This window comes from Trachymyrmex cornetzi, unplaced genomic scaffold (genome assembly GCF_001594075.2).
Source record: "Trachymyrmex cornetzi isolate Tcor2-1 unplaced genomic scaffold, Tcor1.1 scaffold346, whole genome shotgun sequence".
NCBI classification, from domain to species: Eukaryota; Metazoa; Arthropoda; class Insecta; order Hymenoptera; family Formicidae; genus Trachymyrmex; species Trachymyrmex cornetzi.
The window spans coordinates 850862-866239 of NW_017298173.1; the positions used below are offsets into that span (position 1 = coordinate 850862).

The 15378-nt window shown below is 37.3% G+C and overlaps 2 protein-coding genes across 4 annotated transcripts; one reads left to right on the forward strand and one right to left on the reverse strand.

Annotated features, from left to right (window-relative positions):
• The first annotated feature begins 208 nt into the window (after positions 1-208).
• Positions 209-9980, forward strand: nord (neuron derived neurotrophic factor nord). 3 transcript variants are annotated; one of them, XM_018510674.1, is made up of 7 exons: positions 209-556; positions 5351-5472; positions 6293-6587; positions 7511-7757; positions 8077-8310; positions 8491-8649; positions 9311-9980. In XM_018510674.1, the coding sequence occupies exons 1-7, from the start codon at positions 291-293 to the stop codon at positions 9677-9679; spliced, it is 1692 nt and encodes a 563-aa protein (XP_018366176.1). In that variant the 5' UTR covers positions 209-290; the 3' UTR covers positions 9680-9980. The 3 variants fall into 3 exon arrangements, with proteins under 3 accessions (XP_018366176.1, XP_018366177.1, XP_018366178.1); XM_018510675.1 differs by having other exon boundaries at positions 8494-8649; XM_018510676.1 differs by lacking the exon at positions 209-556 and adding an exon at positions 4680-4727.
• Positions 9981-10448: 468 nt separating this feature from the next.
• SmydA-5 (SET and MYND domain containing, arthropod-specific, member 5) lies at positions 10449-14813 on the reverse strand. The gene is made up of 5 exons (XM_018510677.1): positions 14554-14813; positions 13938-14438; positions 12399-12776; positions 11626-11961; positions 10449-11018 (listed from the first exon to the last, which is right to left on the reverse strand). The coding sequence occupies exons 2-5, from the start codon at positions 14360-14362 to the stop codon at positions 10712-10714; spliced, it is 1446 nt and encodes a 481-aa protein (XP_018366179.1). The 5' UTR covers positions 14363-14438; positions 14554-14813; the 3' UTR covers positions 10449-10711.
• Positions 14814-15378: the final 565 nt, after the last annotated feature.

Genomic DNA, 15378 nt, shown 5'->3' on the forward strand with positions numbered 1-15378 from the left:
TCTATCAGAACACTGGTGGCGAACGCGGGAGTCGTCCGATTAAGAACCGAGAGGGGTTACTTCGTTTCGTCGGCTGCCGGCGTGGTTTCCTAGACGGCGGCGGCAGCGGCGGTGGCGGCGGTGGCGGCGGTGGCGGTGGCGGCGACGGCAGTTCGCTCGCTCGTTCGGCACAGTCGAACTCCTTCGCCACTGAACGACGGACGTCGTCGTCGCCGTCGTCGTCTTCATTATCCACGAGAGAGAGAGAGGGAGAGAGAGAGACCGGGGGACCATCTCTTGGCGCGATCACCATGTCGTGCATCATGATCGGTGTCTTGATGATACTCGCCTCGATCGCACGCAGTTGCGCCGGCTGCCCGTTCTGCGCCAGGCAGCAACTGCAGCAGTTGCAGCAGCGTACACAGCCGCAACAGCAGCAACAATTTTATCGGACGATCGGCAGCCCGAGACCATTCGGCGCCGACAGACCGACCCGCGTCCAGGAGTTCAACCGAACCGGCGTGCTGCACCCCGAATATCAGATACCAGCGACCATCAGGCCCGGTAACGTGTCTCAGTAAGTATTCAGTAAATTGTTGCTATAGCATATACATAAAAGCTTCTTCTCCCGTGACATCGTCTGATGGGAGATTTGGATTCACGGCGACGAGAAAGTCCGATACCGCACTATGTTGAATTGGCCGCGGTGTCGGTACCTCGTTCGCCACCGTCTAATTATCCGAGAAGGACCACTGGTTTAGTCCGGATAATTATGATACCGCACTGTCGCAATTATAACCGCAAAAATGCTCGAACGATTGTTAGTTTGAATGCGACGTGAACTCTATTATAAGATCTGATTGTATATATATATATATCATTATAAATCTTTTATATTTCTTTTTTTCTGGAAGGACCAAGTTGCGAAAGAAACTCTAACTTGGAATTAATTTCTTATCACTGAAATGTTAAAATATTACTTTAAAAACGATTCATTGACTTACTTTTCTGCGCTCGTTCATTTCTTAATTTAAAATTCGCTTTATTAGCATTTTATGTATTGTGTAAAATGTTAATTGTTAAATATAACAAAAATAACTTAATTTTTTTACCTCTACTTTTTACTAAAAAACTATTTCGTATTTCGCATTTTTGCGACTTATTTTATTTATAACGTTATTTATAATTTATTATTCTGCTGATTAACCCTTACGATAATATTTCGGTCCTTTACATTTACATATGATGTTCGTGTAACGATTAATTTTTATCACTTTTACAAGTATATAAAAATTATTAAGTGATTCTCATAAATACTTTAACACTTTATAAAGTATTTATAAAGTTACGTTAAAAAAGGAAATGATAGAGATCATTATTTAACCAAATGCTTCTAGTATTTCAAAGAAAAAAAATTTACAAGGCACAAGTAACTCAATTGTGCGTATTAAGGATTAAGATACATTCAAACTATGAATCGATAATTAAAAATGATCAATGTTTAAAATTAAGAACATTTTGAATTGCAACGATTAGGTATTTACAATAAGTCCAGTGCAGCAATCGCATTTCCAAATAAATTCTAATACAGTAAAATTAGCGCGCACAATTACAACCGTGCATGCTGCGTGCGTATACCTCTAATCGGCGGGAAATATTTAAGCAACTGCAGTTTATGCGTGCGTAAATTGTTTGCTCGATACGCGCAACTTGGAACTGCGAACGTTTACAGGAACGTCACGCACCCCGTGCCGCATTTTGTCAACCACGAGTGGACAATCATACGTAATTCTGTTCTTATTCGTCACTTGTGTAGTGAATACGGCAAGATGTTATGTCGACGCACATGAAAGGCCTTTGGCGTTGCAAAAGTCACACTGTCAATTGCTACTTCTATCGAAAGTAACTTTTGCAACGAAACTTTTATTTTATTTTTTTTTAACGAGATTATAGCTATTTTTGACGATAAATTCGCAATTACTATACAATTACTAAAAGAGAGAATAATTTGCAATAACTACTTTAATTGTAGCCGATAAATGACATGGATGAGAGAGTTATAGATAGAAAATTGATTAAAGGATGAGGGAGTGAATATAACTTGTTAGACTAGTTTAATTCATTTTCGCTTATTTTAATTTATTACGTTTTACATAGTCTCGTGTTCATCAAAGAAGGCACACCATATATATCTTATATGGCCAGGTAGCTGCTTCAAGTTTCCCGACGATAAGAGAAAACGGAGACTGCGCGCCGCCGCGTCGCGCTGACTGTTGCATGCGCGATGGAAACGGACGATAAAATTTGGTCGCTCCGTTATTGTCCACGTGCTCCTTTACGCCCTCACAATATGCACCCGGTGTCTAATGGCCCGATCCGTCGCGACGCCACGCGTCATAAAGTCCTTCTATCGGATGGCTTCCGCGAAACTCCGACTGAAGTCGAAGTACAGATTTACACGCTTCTCTCTCGACTTCACAATTTTGCAAAGAACAGATATTTATATGTCTGACTTACAAGAAAAGTCCTTGCAAACTGAGGACGCACTGTTAAAGACGCATTGAAGTGTCATTGACGTTTTCAATTCGATTTGGTATGTTCGCACGGTTGAAGATCCTTGATGAATGACACTCGCGCAAAACGAGATATTTGTGTGATTTATACATACAGAATATCGCGGTAAAGTGTAAAATTCTTGAACCAAGATAGAAGTTTGAAGAGGACAACGAACGATCAAGTGAAATGATCTTTGTTACGAAACGATTGTAAAATTTCGTAATATTTAGTTAGAATGTAGATTATATATATGATTACTTATAGTGTTCACATCGTGTTGGACACATTTTCCTAAGAATGAAGTAAAATACTTCTGTTGAACTTCGAGCGCAGCAAGCATTAATAGATGCTACTTCCTCGTGCCTCAGATATCTTCATTCGTGCTACACAGAAGACATGAACACTTGCTATGTCGCTCACGTGTCGCGAAATATTATTGTTAAATGATGTTTATCCATTTGTCTGGAGTAGAAATTTTGAAGTCAATCTCTCTCTCTCTCTCCCCCCTTCTTTCTTTTTCTCCCTTTCCCCGTTTATACATGAATACACGTATATTTTTAAACATTTTTATGTTTCATACACTTATATTTATGTTCACACATCTATTTTGTTACACGTAGATTTTTGTGTCCTTTTTAACTTTTTCAGTATTTTGTAGTATTTGCGTTTTCTTTTTTTTTATAACTAGATTTCTATTTTTGTAACAAGTTTTGCTCTAGTAATTGTATTCAATTTTGATTGAAAGGACACTTTTTTAAAGCGCTTAACAAATCTGCCTCTCTCTCTCTCTTTCTCTTCTCTCAATCTCTTTCTTCTATTTACAATTGTTACTAAACGATTTTTCTGAAAATGTTGAAAAAATATTTCAAGTCCCTTTCTCTCATTTCTTAATTTTAATCTTTCTTTCTAATTGCTTATAATTCGAGAAAAATCATTCGTGTCTCAGTATTTTAGTTCGAGAACCTAAAATTGACAAAATTATCCATCATTCTGCATTTAAAGACTTTTTTAATATAAATTATACTATGACAATAACAAGAAAATTTTAAAACGTACTCTTTCGACTCCACACTGTGTCCGTATCATTTACTATCATTTTCGCAGCACGCCAATTGCACCTTCCGCAGGAATAGGATCGTTCCTTTCACACATCGCGCGCCGGGATGAAGAGGATGCCACGCGCCGCGTAAAAGCGCCCTACCTATCTCGGTTGCGATTTTCCACGAAACTTGCGGCAGACTCGCGACAAAAGAGAGGGAGAGAACAGACCGTCTAACAGAATCAATTCGGAGTTCTCCTCGCCTCTCCCTCTTTCCTCGCTCTTCTCTCTCTCTCTCTCTCTCTCTCTCTCTCTCTCTCTCTCTCTCTTTCTTCTTCGTGTTCAGGATGACTTCACGGATGCCGGATTTAGACCACGGGGGTCGTGGCTGCGCGACCCCAGACGCCGCGACGCCGGCATTGTGCCCCGACGCTAATTTTACAATAGCTGTCTCACCGCCAGACGCGAACGAGAGGAGCACGTGTGGCGGCTGTAGCGACGGCGGCGTCTCGACGTTCCTTGCGAACGACGACGACGACAACGACGATGACGACGACGACGACGACGATGATGATGATGATGACGACGACAACGGCGGCGGTGGCGGCAGTGACGCTCGGAAGCGAACGGGTTAAACCGCGTGCGTTGTCGACATCGACGCAAAATAGAGGGAAAAAAAGTGCCCCCAACGGCGAGAGGAAGGGCATGAAGAAGAGCGGGGGCGGTACAGGATGAGCAGCATCGTCGAAGCGTAAAGTTAACCAGTGTAATTTTCGAAAAGAAAGAAATAGAAGGTGACAGGGAAGATAGGGAGGGAAAAAAGAATTGTATCGAACTGATCAACATTGTGTCTAAATATAACGGCGGTGGAATTCAGTGTATACATGCACGTATGCGTGAGTAGCATGTATGTGTATTGCGTGACTACGAGATTGCGGCAATTACCGGGTAATTATTTCAATTACGATATGCAACATCCGCCGTGCGGCACGGTGTTCTCTATCGGATTAACATTGCCGATCCACATCGATTATGGTAACGAGGGGCTTACGAAGCGATGCTTACACCGGATTAGATCAGCGGTGATTTTTGCGACAGTGCGGTCGACGACGCGTGAAACGTCATCGAAAATGGAGCGACATCGTATCAATCGGTAGGAAACGCTGTTTTGCATGGTCAATGAAAGTATTTAACTTGGGATAATCACTGGGATATTTTATACCCCAGTGATGGCGAAAAAATGCCAACTGTGATAAAATATCGTTTTATATAGATGTTCTGTATGTTTAACATTTTTTTTTCTTTTTTAATAACTATTCTCTAACAATATAGTTTTTAGAGAGAATTTTAGAATCCTTAAATATACAATTTCATCAAAAATCCGCATTATGTTAATTGAAATTTTTTAGAAATACTTCATAAACTACTCAACATGCTTATTTCATTTAATATTTTTTTTATTTTTACTTACTTTTTTCAGAAAATTATGATTAAGTCTATAATATTCTCAAATACTAATCGGAAAATAATCAATAGTATACAATTGTTAATAATAGTGATCTTAAAATTGAGGTAAAAACACGACAGTTAATCATTTATGTAAGAAGAAAATCAGGTGACTATTTCCGAGCTACTTAAAAGATGTCAAGTATCCTCCGATACGTTATAGACTATAGAAGATTGCGTCTCGTTGCACATCGCATTTTCGTTCGTTTGCGTACGTTCGACGTGCCGCGAACACCAATATCAAACTGGATGCAGATGAAATTCTTACAGGTTCTATTACCTGAGTCCACGAGAAGGCCCGCCTCTCACGTTACTCGTTAGCCCGTGCAGCGGTCCGATATCCTGGACGGTCAGTTATGTAGAACCGCCCGAGAATAATCAAGAAGCAGAAGGTACAAAGTATATATGAATCTACTAACAACTGACAGATGCGATAAAGCAAGACATTTTACTGTTTTGTCAATTTAGATGTTTTAAGTCTTAACAATACTTGTCATTTTATGCAAATATTAAAAAGTAATTACTATTTAGTTACAGTCTGTCTTGTACATATATATATATATATATATTTACACACACACACATATGTATTATATTTATTATATTTTCCCTTATCTTCTTACCATCTTGAATAAAATATTTAAATATTTATATTTTCGAATTTTTAAAAATATACTGTATTTACCTACAAGCTGTAATGTGTTTTTCATAATTTTTCATGATTGAAGAAATTGAAAATTAAATTTAGAAAATTTATATCATTTAAAAGTTTATTAAAAGTTTTTTTAATTACTGGTACAACTACAATTGATATGTGTAATATATTAATATTTCACTTAAATTTTTTTTATATTTATATGATATATTTTAATCACCGACAAAACAAAGTTTCATGCCGATGTTAATTCCTTTCGTAATGCTAATTAATAATCAATAATAATATAGAACTGCTTATACCCTCTTATTAACTCAATTATTAGGATATTTATCTTATTTACAATGATTATAATATTTATGATTATCAGTGATAAATTATTGAAGATCAATACGTAACTTGAAGATTGATAATTTGGAGGCGTATCCGAGAAGAAGAAATATAATATATTTTACAGAACAATATTTGCAATCACCTCGAGTGTGACGAAGGATAATCGAGGTGTCCCTCAAATTATCCAGTTGCTCGAATAATTTCCGAATTAATTTACCATGTAGCGCAAACGCGATGGCCTGTGAAGACCCTGAAACCAGGATCTCCTCTCTTCATGTACGAGGGCGCGGAGGACCAAAATTTTACGATACCAAAGACGCGGGCCGGTCTTTACTGGTTCGAAATCAAATCCATGGAGCCCGCGAATGTCTCGCCTGGCACGGTGCTCCTGTATGCGACTTCCAGCGCCTTGGACCATGTATCGGGCATGTATGCGAATGGAAAAGAGAATCGACATCGCACACTGAGATTTCAACAGCGACGAAGTAAACGGCGGCTGACAATATCCTGGGGCAAGAGGTATCTCTGCATTTACCGTGTCTTACGTTTCTCTAAATGTATTAGAAAACAACTTATCTTTTTCATTAAACCAGTGCAGTCAAAAATTTATAATTCTAGACAGTGACTTGATATGTGTCGCCTTGCATTTATGTCTATATTGATGCATTTACATCTATTGCTTTCTTTTTTCTACCTCTTATTAAGAAAAATATAACAAACACATATCCAATGTTGTTTTTTGAAACCGATTTGTCAACATATACGTTCATTACATGCACGAAAAGATGAAATAAAATAATGCGTGAGCGTCCAAAGCGAACGCACCTATAAGTCCAATGATATTATTCGCCCTTGTAATGCCTTGTATTGTAATACTGTGAAAATTGAGAGTGCATTGATTAACAAGAGTATGTTATTTCATTTTCTGTTGGTTCTTCCCAGACAAAATGGACGCTAATAAATCAAATAATTATTCAAAGAAAAGTTGCAAAAGACATTTAAAAAATAATATTTTAAAAGAAAATAAGCTGAAGGATATAATTAAATAAAAATATCAGATCGTAAGGGTGTAGATGTTAAAAAAATATAACTAATTAGTTACAAGCTAAATAGGTAAAATATATCCGTTTAAATTAAAAGTGTAAGCAAAACTTGATTTCGATAATTCTTACAATAATAATGTTTTTGATAATTTAAAATAAAATTAAAATTGAACCAAAAACCGGCTTTGTAAAGATTCTTCCTTTCCGCGATATAAATTGAAGTATCAAGTATACGAAATCCGAGATCTTATGATTGTCACTGCGATATCACGGTAACTTTATTCTGTAATCGATGTAGTCTGTCATCGCGCTCGATAACGTGAAGCTCGTACATTAATGCGTCTAATCAATTTTATTGTTAGAGTCGCAATTTTGAGAATGGAATATTTGTTTTTCCAGCCATGTGGATCCTCACCTTTCGAACTACTGTTTAGTTGTCACTTCGGGCACGCAGCCGCATCCATCGACCCTCTGTGCTGCGCAGAACGTTCTGAAAGCTCATCCGAACTCGTCGGCGAGAACCGGCTCGTTCTCAAAGGAGCACCATCATCGGGGCGTTCCGGAAGGTCTGCACTGCGTACGGCAGACCAAGCTAACGCTTCACAGGATGAGATACGACACTACGTACAACTTTACCCTATATGTGGTCGGTCTTCGTTGTTATACGTTAATAAAATGGATCGTTTGGAAAACCGCACGTATTATATGCTCAGTTAAAAAAAGGCGATAGATGCTCTTTTCCGTTTAGTTTTTGCACCGTGTTCATCTTCACGCGAGAATCACGTACACGGTTTTATAACAGTGTGTAAAGATTATTAATTTCCGCAATTTCCTTACTCGAATGTGTGTATTTACGTTCTCCATAAAGATTGAAGTACAGTTGTATCACGCTGAATACTTTGCGCGCGCGCGCGGATTGTTTATAATTGTCATTAAATTATCAAAGTGATACACTGATTCGACAGGTAAACACTCGAAACAACGTCTCCAACCGGGTCGCCACCGACATTATCAAGTTCAAGAAGACACCGGAGCTGACTTTGCGAACCGGTCGTTACACTACGGCTAATCTGCGGAAGACCGATGGTTTCGTCAATTTCCGTTATCGTCCACCGGACAACACCTCAAGTACCTTTCACATACTTCCCTGCGGTGGAGGCATCGTGAAGGCGAAATTAAACGGACAAGGAATACTGCGGGTAAAAGTCGTCGAGTGTTTACAGAAAGCGATCGGATGCGTCGACCGCAAATTCGCGAAAGAGTCTATTTAACAATTGACGCTGTCGCAAGCGGACTGGCCGTCCTGTCATTAATCGGAATGCTTTTGCAACAGCGTCCATATACGCGTATAAGTGTGTAAATGTGTCTCGTGTGATCAGCAGGAAAAAGAGGTGGTCGGATATGCCTCATTGCGCGTACCTCCTTTACCTCCCGGTAAGACGTACACTCTACGTATATCGACCACACCACAGGAGCTGGTTCGAGTATCCACCATAAAAGTACTGGCTACGCAGGAGTCGTCCACCATTTATCCGCAAGTATGTCGGACTGTGCAAACTAATATTTTCTTTAGGATAACAACTGTGATTGATTCCGTTATGCTCTGTTCTAGCTTTCGATACTTTCTTAATGCAAAAGTAATAACGTTCCTTTATTTCAAAAGTAACACAACTCAAACTATATGATTTTCGAATTATTATTATGAATGAATTCAGTAAACATTACCTATCAATCATCAAAAGTGAACTAACTTAATTTCATAAAAAATCGTTAAAATTATTACAACTTAAAAAAGATCTTTTAAAGATTGTAAAATGAAAATGACAAAGGTGATATTTGATCATGTTAAGAAAATATTCTTTTTTTTTTATCGGTATTATTTGATTTGTCATTAATTTTCCATCAAAAAAATAAAAAATAATTCTTTCCTTTTTCTAGGAAACTTAATTTTTATTATTAAGTAAGAGAAATTCTGTTATATTATTGGCATCAATATATTATTCAATTGCGTTAGTCAATTTAATATGTGATAATACCATTTTAGTTAGTTTCTTAAAAATGGAGATAAATTCATTTAGTTATACTTGATATTCATAGCCGCATAAAATCATCATCAATCGTCTTTCCCAGTTATCGATGAATCTCGAAAATCAGAAACTTGTCCGAAAAGCGAATTGGACGTCGCATTTTTTGACACAGATACCATCCAAGAATCCACCGCGAGAGTACCGATCTCTCAGAACATGCCACGAAGTGACGATAGGCGTGGACCCAGCCGGTGACGCAAAGTACTGCATCCTGGTGAAGGAATTGCGGAGTTCGTCGTCCTTAGCGAGTGTTACGGCCGTGCCAGATCAGTGCGGGCTTCACCGGCGCAGGCGATCCGAGTATACATTCGAGGTTTGCGAGGAGAAACGAAATCCACCGAAGGACCGGGCGCTGCCGTTCACTCTGAAGAGGCTACAACCTGGCAAAGCTTACCTCTTGCAGGTCACAGCGCAGCTGAAGGGTCAGTCTTTATCCTATCCACTGCTGGGTGTACGCACACGACGTTCCTGCACCGCGTAATCCGCGTGATTCCTATTAAACGAACTATGAGACGATAGTCTGTGAGAGTCACTGTTGGTGACTTCTAGATCTATGTCTTCTCATCAAATAATGTATACCATAAAAGAAACGTCCACGAGATTTAAAAAATTGGACGTGCATATCATTTATCTTAATAATGACGTGAATTTTATCCAAGTAGAACAAAGAATCATCGTAACATCAAAATGGCGTCAAAATAGCTTCAAAATAATTATTAAGAGTCTTTTCGATCAGTCACGATTCATTTTAATGTCACTTTGATGTTATCGTAACCTGTTGTTCTACTTGGGCAGAGATCTATCGAAGTACATACACGCAAACCGTGTCGACGTTAGTATTTTGTATAAATTTTGGTGTTCTAAAATTTTATTTAGATAAGTACAAACGACGACCAAAACGGATTTCGCTCGATAAACATTTTTTTTGTTATTTTCGCATATGATAATTTTATTTCGCTATTAAGTTTGCTTGACAACCAATCGCGGGAGCGCAGATCATTGTAAAAATAATACGTACAACGAGAAGTTACTTTCGGATTTAAGGATTACGTTCAATCGCAGAGGCACAGTCATCTAGTCTAGATTTTACGACACGTTCAACCATACAAATACATACACACACACACACACATACACGACATCCGCAATAAACACGGAGCGACCACAAGCGTACACATATATATTTTGATATTTGTATAACATGTATGTATACATTCTTTATATAGTTTTTTATAAGTTTTTTATACGTACTCCTTTTACCCTCTAAATAAGTACAATGAATATTTTTACCACTTTTACGGCTACCTGTAGTTGTGAATAGAGATACACTTGAAATTGAGAAAATGAATAAATAAAAATTTAGACAGATAAGTAAGCAATTGTTGCTCGCGCGAATCTAGCGTGCGCAACTTTCTCATTTGTAGTAAAAACTATAAGAATCCTTCCTTGTTTTATATGTTGGATTGTACAATAACAAAAATATAATTACTTTTGCCATGCTGCAACGTTAAGATCAGAGTTCCACTTCGATGAGTCTGCGGAGCCTTTCTCCGGGTGAATTCGGTGGTTCCGCCTTCAGCAATAAGACTGCTTTAGCGAGATGAACTCGCTTATCCTCGCCAGGACACATTGCGAGTTCTCGTAGGGTGACCGCCGTGTAAAGCGCTAGACGAGCGCCATACGGATCCAATCGGCTTACCGTGTCCATGATGCGTTTACACAATTCCAACTTTTGTGGATCGGTTGCCGGCAATAGCTGTATCAGAGAGTGACTCACGGATATGCAATGCTGATGGCCGGGATGCAGCAACACCGTAAGCCTAAACAATTTGTTGAGTTTTCAAGTAATACAAATTTAATCAATTCTAACAAAATGACTATGTAGAAAACTCAATAATGATGTTGCAAAAAGTTTTGATCTCAATAATTAACTTGAGCGTCTTATATAATTATTTTGACAAAATTATTTTCAGATCTACATATATTTAGCTAAATTTTTAGATACTTAAGAAAAACTGTCCTTTCACATAGCGCAAAAGATACACTGACAAAATCTTTTTTCCAGTCTTTTTCTATATATTTAAAAATTTAGCTGGATATAAATATGAAAATAATTTTGTTAAATCATCAAATTAATTACGTAAAATGCTTAAACATAATGCTGCAAAAATTTTGACTTTCTAATAATCTCCTTTCTAATAATTTTAACATCCTACATAATTATTTTCATGGTCCAATAAAATTATTTGTTTTATTTGTGTCTAGCTAATTTTTTAAATTTTTTAGTAAAATCGTTTTTTCCGTACATGGATACGACTTTCTAGTATTTTACACGGTTTAATCATTTATTATTAATTAACGCGATAGAAATTAATGTTAACAAAAGTCACGAAAGAACCAAACCGAAAGGTATAATATTATATATACCGTGAAAGAAGTTCGGATAGAGTATACTCAGTTGCCTGCTTCATGACTTCTACGACCTCTTCCTCCAGTCTGTCGATCAGCTCTGCAACCTCCGCGGATGTTATTGTTCCTGGACACGCGTCACAGGACCAGTTGGTATTTGGGTTTAAAGGATCGTTTGGCAACATGAGTCCGTTTTTACAGGGACAATTTAGGGTGCCTAAATGCGTGCCCAATTCTGTGGGATCGGCACAACGCTTGCATAAGCAAGCGAAGTATTTTGTGGTAAGGAGATGCTCCCGCCTGACTCTAGTCGACCAAAGCGCATGCGTGTACATGGTGCTCAAATGTTCCCCTCTGAAAATATCAGTCATAAAATGCGCGATGACAATAATATGTATATATATTTTTTCACAAGATAGCTTTGGTGAAAATTTTTCTTAGAATTCTTCATATTATTTCTCAAAATTACTATATAAATTTTAGAATTTTTTTAGAATTTTTCTGCATAATCTTATAACTCTCTTCATAAAAAATTTTTTAGATTTTTTTATACAAATTGAAACTTTTTAAAAGTGCTAAAAAAGTCTATATTTTTTTTAAAGAATTCTTTATATATTTAAATTTTGAAGATTTCTTATTCTATAATTTTTGAAGAAACTTACGAAATTTTAAATCTTACGAAATCTGTCTAAGGTACTTTTTTAAAAATCTTCATAAACTTTAAGTATAAAAAAATTCTTTTACCAGGGAGATGAATAATTTATGAGATTGATTAATTATAACGTACGTACTTTTTAATGGACGTGACCGCGTATACCGTAATTCGCGGCCTGCCTTTGTCGTCGATGCGAAAGCTGTGTCGCGTGTTCGCGATACAGGAATGCTCCAGAAGAGATGCATGTTCATAAATTGCCATCGAGCCTTCTGGCGGTGCAGTTTCTAACGCATTTACGTCAATCAGGCCACAAATCATTGGTAGAATATCCTTACAATCGGATGCCATCAACAAAAGTGGCCCCAGACGCTGGCTCACACTCGACACTTCGTCGTGAGCCTCCGTGCCAGGTCCTCGCGACTCCACGTGGTTTTGCAGATTAGCCAAAGACGTCCATCGGCGCGATTTCATGCGCCACAATATCAGTAGACGAATTATCAGAAGTACCTCGCATCTGTAGGCATAGCGTGAATTATGGCGTAAATGAATTTAACGAAAAATGTCTTTAAAAGCATCTTTAGTTTAACTTTCCGCGATATGACTGTGACTCAAGTCGCGATTAATCTGTAATATACACGATTAGGCATTCGTATCCTTTCTTTTTTTTTAACATTAAAAACAGCTAAATAATGATTTCTGTTCTTTTCTTTTGTTTAATAACACAACTTTATAAATGCTTTCTAAAGATAAAGTATATATGTAAAAATCTTAATTATTTTCATATTGTAAAAGTGATGAAAATTAATCCGGGATATGAACGGCTCATCGTGTGCAGTAAAGAAACACGAAAAATTGTGATTTGTTCTAAGGATTAAGCAAACTTTTTCTCTCTCAGATAACAAGTTGCTCGTAGGTCGCTTCAATTTGCTCGAAACTATTTTGTTTATGTTCCCTTCAATATAATGAAGAAAGCGGCTTCCGATTTTGCCTATTTGATTGTAATATACATGTCTTTACCATAGTAGTAATACTAATAGTTTATTAACGATACTATTAATTAAACATTAGGAATAAATAATTCAATATAGGACTAATATTATCCAGTAAACAAGAATAAATTTAAATAGATTGAAAATTTAATCCCCATTTGAATCTGAATGCGTATTTTAGTAACAACCATGGTCTATTTTCACTTCTTTTTAGATTTAATTGGATTAAAAGCTACATTTCTTATTCAGAATTTTGAACTTAGCAATATTTATAATAAAGCAGTATTCACGATAACAATGCGCTTAAAAAACTGAAATTCTTTTTTATATTGAAAGACATAGAAATATGCTTCATGCAATTCATATAAATGAATAAAAATACATTGGAACTGAAAAGGATTCATTTCAACGTTTCGCAAATGCGTAGTTTTGACAATTTTAATCCATTTCAATTCATTCTCGTTTACTAAATTGTGCCAATAAATTTTACCGTTAAGAAAATTACTATAATTGTCAGCGACAACACATGATGGCAACTGAAGAGAAATTTATGCGATTATTTCCTTTCTTATATGCTAAAAAAAACGCTTGGCTATCTAGGCTATCTCTTTGTTAAACATCTCGCTAATTTAGCTTCGAAGTAGACACTTTACTGTCCACTCTGCGCTAGGTGAAGTATGTGATACCTAGGAACAATTCTAGCTCGCGCAAGGAGAGCACACTCCAGCTGATGCCTCTTCTTATCTGATAACCCCTCGCAATTGGACCTGCACACCGGCCAGCAACATTCACTACATCTCGCGTCGACGTCGTCGCACCGTTCGCCGCATCCGACGCAGACCCGTTGATTCGTGTGAGTCGATGGTCCCCAGACCAAAGGCGTCTCCGTGAGGATCACGTCTCCCGGTACTAGATCTCTAGTCGCCAATAAGTGCCGTCCGAGCACGGAGTCGCGACCTATTTCCCAGCCGCTGCACGTGGACCTGTGACGCGGCCAATCTTGAGACTGGTGCGACTTGTCGCAGTAAAACTCGCGTCTGCAGCTGCCGCACTTTAGCGTGGCATTTTTGCCGCACACCGGGCATATACCGTATTTCAGGTCACCGTCCATGACTAGTTAATCCTTAAGATCATTGCCCAGGTTGAATTTAATTATTAAAACTTGACCATTCTGAAGCTTCTGAAATCTGATCGATAATTTAATTAATTGAGCTAAGAAGAACAGAAAAGAGAATGTGAGAAATGCATTGTACTTTGCATCATGGAAGTTTTTCCCTCAAGCTTTATGTATTTGATACTTACAGTTTATTAATTCAGGAATTGAGAATGAAGTAATATTAGACGCGCGATCAATATACTGTGTTTATTATATTTCATTAAATTTATTCAATTCCACCCAACGAAATAATTAGGTCAGACTTCATCGCGAGAACATCGTTCACTGGCCGCTAACTTTATCATACTGAACAAATCGGCATTTGCTAACGCGGCGGCCACGTTTAATTATAGGTCGGACGGCCGTGCTACTATTTTCGTAAAACGAAAGGAATGAAGATTTTTTTACTGTGCGCGTACGACGCACATGGATTGTATGTGCTAACGAAAAGGTAGCACATCCAACGAATTTATGGATTTGATACCATTCTATATATGGTTGAATCTAAATGTAAAAATATTACCTAAATTACAAGAAATATACACACGGAAAGAACTACTTTGTTGACATATTAAAAAATTTATATAGGTAGATATAGATCTAAAAATTATTTTTTTGGACTATCAAAATAATTTGTAGGAAATTCAAAGATGAGTAATACTGCAAAAGATTTTGATATTCTGCTAACAACCAACTTGAGTGTCTTACAAAATTGTTTTGATAGACAAATAAAATTATTTTCAGGTCTGTATTTATTTGAATTTTTGCGTTAGCAAAACATTCTTTTTCGTGTAGAAAAGTTTTACATATAACACAAATCATTATTAATCGTCAAATATAATCATGAAAACTGCACTGAAAATCTGAAGCTGTTTGAAGTATAGAATGCAACTCTACCTTGTGATGATTAATAGAGAAAGGTTTAAAAATTAAAGTTTTTTTTAGTACAGAGTTCAAGGTTCTGAAGATTT